The 9,129-nt window shown below is 37.5% G+C and overlaps 1 protein-coding gene across 1 annotated transcript in view; it reads left to right on the forward strand.

Moving 5' to 3' along the window:
• The window catches only part of DNM3 (dynamin 3), a 591,315-nt gene extending 582,667 nt beyond the window's left edge, over positions 1-8,648 (forward strand). The window contains exon 21 of the mRNA XM_068541252.1: positions 8,504-8,648. Coding sequence (XP_068397353.1) covers positions 8,504-8,540 — 37 coding nt within the window. The 3' untranslated portion in view covers positions 8,541-8,648. The remainder of the gene's footprint in view (positions 1-8,503) is intronic.
• The last annotated feature ends 481 nt before the right edge of the window (positions 8,649-9,129 follow it).

Here is a 9,129-nt window from a genome sequence, read left to right on the forward strand (position 1 = left end):
CACATCTCTAGAAGTGTCTGCACAAATGTAATTTCTTTATTCACGTATATACTTACCTCCTCACAAGTTATAGTGAAGGCTGACATGGAAAATATTTAATTTTTTACATTGATCTAATTTTAAGCATGGCTAATTATACTTTGACACTAATTCCAGTTGATTTAGTTAGTTAGTGCAAAAATGTCTCCCTTTCCATGCTAATGTGTAATTTCCTAATGTAAAAATTTAGCCTACCTTTAAAACAGTTTAATGTAACTTTTTAATCTGTTCTAGGCTTTCTTAATAAATCCTGAGCCTTACTATGGGATAGCCATATTTAAAGAATGGGACCTGGAATGGAAAGAAAAGATGCCCTAGTTTGAGAGCAGAGCTCACACTCCTACAGTCGGACAACTTCAGAGTCTCTCTCTTTCCAGGTCATTCCAGAAAATAGTATTAAGACATCGAGATTTAAAGCAAATTGGCAAATTCTAACATTTCTAAAATGTATAAGAGCAGCTTAGCCTGGGGGTTAATAGTTCAGTCTTGAGGCTGACTTTTGGACTACCTAGAACTAGATCATTAGCATGTAGGAAACAGCCAGAAGCCAACCGGAATTTTGTCTGCTAACTGTTCCCAGACAGCAGACCAAGTATTCACTGCATAGTTGTGTCCCACGACACCCATTTCATATTCTGCAGAAGTAAATCAGGTTTAACCAACTGAAATGCCTCCCTTTGAAAGCAGCAAACATGATTTGTATGTTAACTTTAATTTCCTGTGTAGTTTATACCCAAAGCAGACGCCCATAAAGTATGAAGTAAAACTTTTAACCATTATTAAAAAGAGAACTTGCCAAGTTGAATGGCATTGTTTTGAACTTATTCTAAAGGGTTAAAACTAGTCCACTTAGGCAAAAATCAGAGAATACAAGATTTACAAAAAGGGCATTTCAACTTTTAAATTGCAAGTGATTGTATAAAGAACGCCACCCTAAATCACCACCCTAAATCTTCTCATATCTTTTTTTTTCTCATGGAAAAAAATTAACTCTTTGTGAATGGAACAGATGTGCAAGATACATACTGTATTTTTAAAATAGTGTTGCAGCTAAGTGGAAATAAGTAAACATCCATAGTGAAATTAATAGTCTAAAGTGATATCTCTTCACAAAATTCCCTCTTTTTTAGGATCCCCTTTGCTCCTTCTTTTGAATTCTCTAAAATAGGCATCTAACAGATTATATACTTCAGGGTTTGGCTTTGTGCTGTATGTGGTTTTGCGTTTTGCTGTATTTCAAAAATTTCCTTTGGTTAAAGGAAAATGTTGCGGATAACCACTGATGTGTTCTTAGATCAGCCCAAACCATGTCAAAGAAAACTGGGGATTTTTTTTCCCAAGTTTCTTTGCACCGATTTTATGCATCATAAACAATGGCGTTTGTCACCTTTGGCTTTTGCTCTCAGATTATCACCCCACAGTTTCACTGTCCCAGTTATCTCTTCTTGTGTGTACATTTTTGTTTTATTTTACTTCTAAGTTATTTCTAATAGAACCCAGCCTCCCCTGGAATTTCAGCAGTCATGTTGGAGAATATTTTCAGTTTACTGCAGTACTGTGTCATATGATTAGTATTAATCCCATTTCCCAAAGGGTTTGTATCCTGCTAAAAGGAGATGTCAATGTAAATGAAGTCAGAAGCTCTAGGATGTGCGGAGTGTGAAGTACAGCGTTCATATCAGGCCTTAAGATGGGAATGTCGCTAATGAGCTTTCTAAGTATTTCCCACACACTTGAGATCTTTTGTGTAACTTCATCCTGATTGCTCTGATGTTGTCTACACAACAGAAGTAGCTCCATCATGTCTAGTATAATAAAACATAGTGTTTTTAGGATTTGGAAAAGTAAACTGTATATGTTTATTTGATGGGTAAATCTATTTTATTGTCACATGCTAAATCTTGCATGCTTATTGACTAAACTGGAATAGCCATTTACTCAATTGTGGACAGATGATTGAAATAGTATTGAATTAGAGCAGATATATTGCATTTCCAGAAATCATCTACCAAGATTACTCCTCTGAATATTGCTTTTAGCTGTGTTTTGTAACATAGAAGAGCAGTAGGGTCTGTTTAGTTAGCAAATTGCCTACTTGTTCAGATACAAACTCACTCTATTCCAAAACATTATAATAAAACCAAGTTCCTGTGATATAACTATAAGCCTTCTGACCTTAGAATTAAAGAGTAATCATATAGATTCATTTTATGACTTTTTAGAATAGACTGTAGCCATAATTCTCAAATATGAAATGGGACCTAATACCAGTATGTGATAAACGTTGATGTTTTCTGTGTACACACATATTTTCTAAGCATGTGTCCCTATGTATACAGTATATACATAGTAAATTTGTGTAAGTACATGTATTTTGTGCCCCTTTGGGTAAGTAGCTTTAAAAATCACTTGTTAAAATGCCATGAGCATGAGTGTGATTGTGTGTGTATTGCATATATATGTATATGTTTGGGTGTAAATATTTATACATGTGTGTATGTGTGGGTATGAATATATTTTTTAAACTGTGCTAATACAAGAGTTAGCTTTAGAGTATTTGCCATAATATGTGATAAAAGTGGTTCATTTCTCATAACATACATGAGGTGTACAAAATTTTCTCCAGATTACATTCATTCTGAGAGGCACAAGGCTCAGAACTTCCATGACAACATGGTAGAATAACATCTACAGGCATTTGCATCTAAATTCACAGCATTGCTATCGAAGAAGAAATTATCTTTGCCAATATAGCTAGCTCATAGTAAGTGTAAGATCTGGAAACCTACCTTTAAGATCTCTGATTAGAATTATAAATTATTCTTAGATTGCTGAGGTGAATCTTAAAAAGCTAAGTTTGTCTACATAGTCATTTTTTTTTTTTCTCTACGGTAACTGTCAAAAAATTAAAATAGAGGGATACAGCAGTATAATACAGGTAGTGGATTTTCTGAGTAAGTTTGCTTAAAATGCAGGGAAGAAGTTATGTAACACCTCAGCGGCAGGTCATCCATCCACTTTTTCAGGTAAACATTTTTCATTTGTCAAACAATGTAATTATTTGAAATGGACAGGAATCTCCTTAAGAATAAAGCTTAAATAGTAGGTCTCTAAACTATGGAACTCGATGAAAGAAGATAATATTTGAGACTCAAGCCATGAGTTTTATATCATTTCACTAAGAGGACTGCAAGCTGTGAGCTCAGAGTTTAATGTGAATGAAGCTAGATGGTTTCTAAGAAACAGTTATTCATTCACTAGATCCCTCATTCCTTTCTTAAAAGCTCAAATGTGTCTTCTAGAACCTTCAGTCATCCTGTCTAGTTGGTATGTTTAACATTACGTGGTGCTCTGTATGGTGAAATTTTAAAAGTATTTTGAAGCATATGTAGTATATGCATTGCTATTTGTATATATGTGTAAGAATGTATGTATGTATGAGAGCAAGAGAGAGGAAACTCAAGGAAGGGTCTCCTGTTTGTCTTAAGACCTGTTCATACTGGTATTATTGGTGAGACTTTTCACCTCTCTGGTCTGGGGTTTCACACATGGCTCAGCTCAAGGCTTCATTCCTTTTTAATTTTTACCCTCAAATTCCTTAATGTAATGTTTTTGAAATTACGATAAAATTACTCTGTCTAATCTCTTGCATTGTATGTTGCCAATTTTCTAAAAATGATTCCTTCCAATCAGAAATTCCACCATTACTTGATCTGTGTTTAATTTCACATGTACAGCCTTTGTTTTGCTTGCCTGTATGTTTCTTTTCTCTCCCTTTTCTGAATCAAACTCCTCTTTTGCTTTTTTATATTAAGAAGCAGTGTACAGAAGCAAAGTCTTGCCTTCTCTGTTGATTCTTTAATTAATTGGAGCCAGAGTACTTTCCACTGTCTTCTTGGCACTTTCAGGCTTTCTTAATGCTGATATATGGATGGACTCTATGAATGGAATTTTTGAAGCAAGTTCCTAAAGCCTGTATCATTCTTGAAGGTCATGTGTACCTATTGTGAAAATGTGAAGCTGTATTTCTGAACCTGAAATAAATGATAACATTTGAAGGACTCCCCCCTTCCTCATTCTTGTATATATTTGAGTCATGTCTATGCTTATCAGTAAGATCTGAGACTTGTAAATATTTATAACTCTTTCGATCATGTTGGTCCAGAATTACCAATGTGGAGAATGATAGCATTTGGCATTACTGTCATTAATTTGGGGAAGGATGAGATTTTTAAAGGGAGCAAACTGGACAAATCAAAGGCAGGAGAGTGGGAAACATCTTATTCCTGATTTGAAGTCATTGTTGTACTAAGTTAAAGAAGAACACAAACCTTAGGCAGCTGGAGGGTACAAAGTGACGCTTGCCAAGAAGCACCGTGACATTTTGCTATTGAAAAGGAAGTGATCCCGAAAAGCTAGGAAACAGAAGGATGAAGAATACTCTGCCCAAATGGTAGGTCTACAGAAGGCATTTCTGACAGAAAGTAATTAAGTTCCTGACTCAACAGCTGGCCTCCATTGTTTATTCATTGGGCATTGAGGGGAGAAGTTACCCCTTTCAGTTTCCCCAATATTAAGAGAACAGAAGAGTGTTCAGTCTTACACACGTCCTTATCCTGAGTTTCCAGAGAATAGAGAAAGATTCCTTGTTACAAGAGTTTTGATGATAGGTCCCTTATCAACATACATAGACTCAGATTGTGCCGACAAGAAGGGAGTGGGAGGGGAGAATTGTTGGTTTACTTTCCCTTTGTGTTCAGGGTGTGCTCTTTGTGAAAAGATGAATTGGAAAGACTGTTGGGTTAATTCACACTTTCTGTTGTGATTTCTTTCTCATGTCTATACATCTTCCATGAGTGGAGCCATCTGTGCCTTCAAAGGAAGCTTTTTAATGGAAGAAAGAGTCAGGATGCGAATCATGCTGTGCACTGTGCTGTGAGTGTGTGTCTTACTGCACGATTCTGTATTCAGAATAGTTCCTGGTAGAAATTACCAAAACCAAAGGACCTTATTGTAACTATCTGGCAAATTTCCATTTGTATTTTAAAAATAGTTCTGACATCAATGTAAGTATCTGCTCAATTAGTTTTCAAGATTCTTGCTTTTCAGCTGGAACCTTTAAATTTCACACTGAGAAGTACTAATTTCATCACACACCTGGCATTGCCACTTTTAAGACCATTTCTTGGTGTTCTTTCACACTGAGGCAGACTGATACTTAGAGTAACATGCAAGAGATGTTGGCTAAAACTACAACCTTAATTTGAAGTTTCCCGGAGTCCATTCCATGAGATTTTAATAAGTTTTACACACACATACACCAAGGATTTCTTGATTGACTATGCTTGGGAAATGATGACTAAAAATTAGATGTTTCTTTACTGGAAGACTCTATAGAAGCTTTAATATCAGATGGCAGGGCTAGTGTCTCCATGTTTCTCAGATTTATTTGACCATCAATGCTTTGTTCATAGAGCATCTCACGGGACTAGCGTTCTGAGGTACATGCCTTAGGAAACACTGCTTTAGTGGCTTTAGGCCAGAGGGGAAAGGCATTGAGTGAGATTGTCCCAGTACAGACTGTCACTAACACAAAGTTGGGTGATAAAATCAAATGTCATGGCAACTGGAGCTCCCAGCTTAGGACCACCCTCCTGGAGCTCTGATGCTTGGGGAGATCCAAGGAGGTAGGTCACATAGGAACAGGGGGCGTGAAAGCAGATAGAGACAGACATGCAATGAGTCCTAGGGGGGCATTGTGGAGGACTCAGATCATTTTCAATATTACCTTTTCTCTCTCACTCGCCAAAAAAAAAGCTCCTTTAAATTAATTACATTACCCCCATAGTATTCTTGTAAAGGGAGGGATCTAGGTTGACTTTAAAAGTGAAGATCAGCAGAAAAGCATTGAGAAGAACGCCTATTCTTATGCCTTTCTTGTCTCACTTTCCCAAGCCTTCAGGCTCACCAACTGCTCTGGGATATTAAGTTATCTAAGTGATGGGCAAAGAAAACAAGCAGGGAATGTTTTGTGAGATTGTAACAGAAAAGAAAAAAGTTATAAGGAAGGCCTTCCCAGGGCTCTTGCCAGAGGAATGTCACCCTAGGAACAGCTTGCAGCACTGAGGTAGATCCAAGAGAATGTGGGTAATTCATCATTCTTCTTAATACTGGAGACTTTTATATATGAATTATGCCCATGTTCCACACACAGCTTTTCCTACCACCTTACCTTCCTGTTTCAGCCAAACGATTCTCCGAAGTTATTTTTCAGAAAGCTTAAGGAGGTATAACCTGAAATTATAATCTTGAGTAGGTAGAATTTGCTTGTATGGTGAATGCTAGTATGATGAACTTTAATATGTGTTAGCAACTCAGTATCCCAACTCAGTGTTCCAAACTCAATACTTCAAGTTTTGTGTTAGAAGTGGCAATGGTATAAGGTAACTTTGTAGCCCTTCATATAAAAAGCCCCAATATTTTCAGCACGTGACCTTCAAGCACTTCAGCACTGTGTTAAGTAATACGGAAAATTCTGGAAAAGAAATAGTAAAAACCCAAACTGCCAAGACCCATAATAGAAGTAACTCTGTGCCAGTGTATGGTGTCATCACCAGCAATGCTTTTTTGGCAACAAGAGGAAAGTTAGATACAGGATGAGTGAAGAGGGAAAGAAAAGAGCTAAGGGGATAGATGTCACTCTAGCTGTCCATGAAATATACTCCAAGACATAAAGTTTCTGATCCTGTTTCTAGACTAGAACACCAAACTAGCTCAAACAGAAAAGTGCTTTGGCATATGCTGACAAAATGTCCCTTTAGCACTGTGGACTTGCTGTTCAGTTTAATGGCTCACCTCCCCACCCTGCTGAGGTAATTAAAGTGTTCTAAAGCCCCTTCAGAACTCAAAAATAGTTTCTGTTTGCTGGGCAGGTGATAAATCTCATTGAGCCTGACAGGAATTTAATTACACTTTCTTCATGAAATCACCAGGGATAACCATTACCTGGATCTCTAAAGCTAAAGGCTTGCAGACCCCCCACCCCCACCCCACCGCAGTTGAAAGGTTGCAGACCAATAACAGGTTCTTCATCATTTAAATGGATAGGAGGCCTCCTTAAGTTCAGCCAGCTTAAATTGGACCAAAGAAAAATTGGTCTTGGACTTTGGGGAAGGTAAGGTCGTTTTTTACTGCTGCTCAGAAATAGCCCAGTCAGTATGGCTCCATTAACATCTCATAGAAGATGAAACAGAAGCTTGCTTTCGTTTTTGCTTTTGTTTTTTTGTAGACTTCATTGCTCCACTCACTGAAGTGTTACAGAAGTAAGATGGAAGTGAGTATGTTGTTGAACACCTGGCTGAGTGGCCAAAAAGAAGTCCCACAGGGAGTAGGGTAGTGAACTAACCTGCCGTTCTATGGCTTGCTGTAATGTTGAGCTCATTACCAGTTGGGCTAGAAAGAGGAAATTAAATGTAGACTTCTGCTGGAAACCCGTGGGAAAGCTTCATTGGGCCTGCTGTTTACCTACTTACAGAGCTGTCCATTGCCATGTAGCGTTTACTGTATCTTCCCTAGCAGCCCATCATCCAGAGAGGCTGATGTCAAAACGAAGCAAAACTCTGGGTCCTTCTTTCACCACCAGTGGGCCTGACAAGATGCAGGCCAGGCTAGGGATGTGGAGAAAGAGCCAGCAAACCAAATTTCATTTACCCTGGACCTGGTTCAGAATAAAAAAGAACTTCAGTTGCACCTAACTCTAAGACAGAGGGAAACCTTACCCAAAGTCTTTGGGGTCACCATGGAACAGACATAGCCTCATAGTTTGCCTGGGCCTGGAAAGGCTATCACATCAGGATTTCACCTGAAGGAAATTCTTACTTACAAATCCTTTTCTCCAAGATCGACCCCAGATATTTTCTGCATTGTGATTACATTGCTCATTTGATCCCTTGCCGCCTTCTACTTTCCCTCATCTTAAAGAAATCTCACCTGTCATATTTCTATATCAACTCCCTCTCCCCCTATGGAGATTTCACAACATTTACGGAAATCTTTGGCAATAACCGAATGTCACAAAATCAGGGTTGGGAAACAAATACTCAAGTTATAAAGGTATGCGGCTCTTGTACTGTTCCCAGTTCTCCTGAATACGATTGCATGGATTTATCATTCCATGGTACAAAATAACAAGGTTTTGGCATGGGTTCAAATGGCTTATACCTAGCACATGGCTGGAAGCAAGGAAACATCCTAGGAGCTGCTCACAATGCCATGTGATGTTCTCTCATTTCCCCTGCATGTCTGCATGTTTTCTGTCTGATTTGAGTTTGATTTTTGTGGGATATTTATGCATGCTCTTATTTGGATTTATTTTCTAATTTAAACATTGTTTTCTTCCTCTGCATCTGTGTTTTTCTTTTTCTTCTGTTTTGTTTTGTTTTGTTTTTTGTTTTGTTTTCACTAGGCGACCCCCTCCTGCAGTTCCCGGACGACCATCCTAACCCCCATCATTCATCTCCTTTTGTTTCCGACAATATGTCTATACTTGGTATTTAAAAGCCTTTCATTTGCACTATATGTCATATGTACATAAAAACTTTTATTTTTGATCCATGTCTATAATAAAAACAAAGTTTATTCTATATAAAAAATGAAGTGTGTTGTCTCTTTTTCTAAAGAAGATCCGAGTTAAAATAGGAGTTTGTTTCAACTAAAACCATGTAAGGTGAAAAATACATAATTTGACCTTTTAAGGTGCTTAAATTGAAAATGATTGATTTTAAGTTCTTAAAGCATTGTGATTGGGGATGCTATTTGGTGGAGAAAAATAATCTATCTTCAGTTGAAATGTCTGTCCAATAGAAGAGTGAAACAAGTAAAAATCCTGGGTGTCTAGAAAAGACACAGAGGACTGAATAATTTCAATCTGCCCCCAGGAATCCCATTAATAATTATTATTGCACCAAGACCTTTTTTCTATTTTCATTATTTTTCTAGGAGATAAAATATGTATGATTATGGGAGAAATTGTCGGTCTGAAACACATCAATCTCATACATTCTATTTGGCAAATTCAGGGGAAAAAACACA

Source organism: Eschrichtius robustus, chromosome 3, assembly GCF_028021215.1.
Source record: "Eschrichtius robustus isolate mEscRob2 chromosome 3, mEscRob2.pri, whole genome shotgun sequence".
Taxonomy (NCBI): domain Eukaryota; kingdom Metazoa; phylum Chordata; class Mammalia; order Artiodactyla; family Eschrichtiidae; genus Eschrichtius; species Eschrichtius robustus.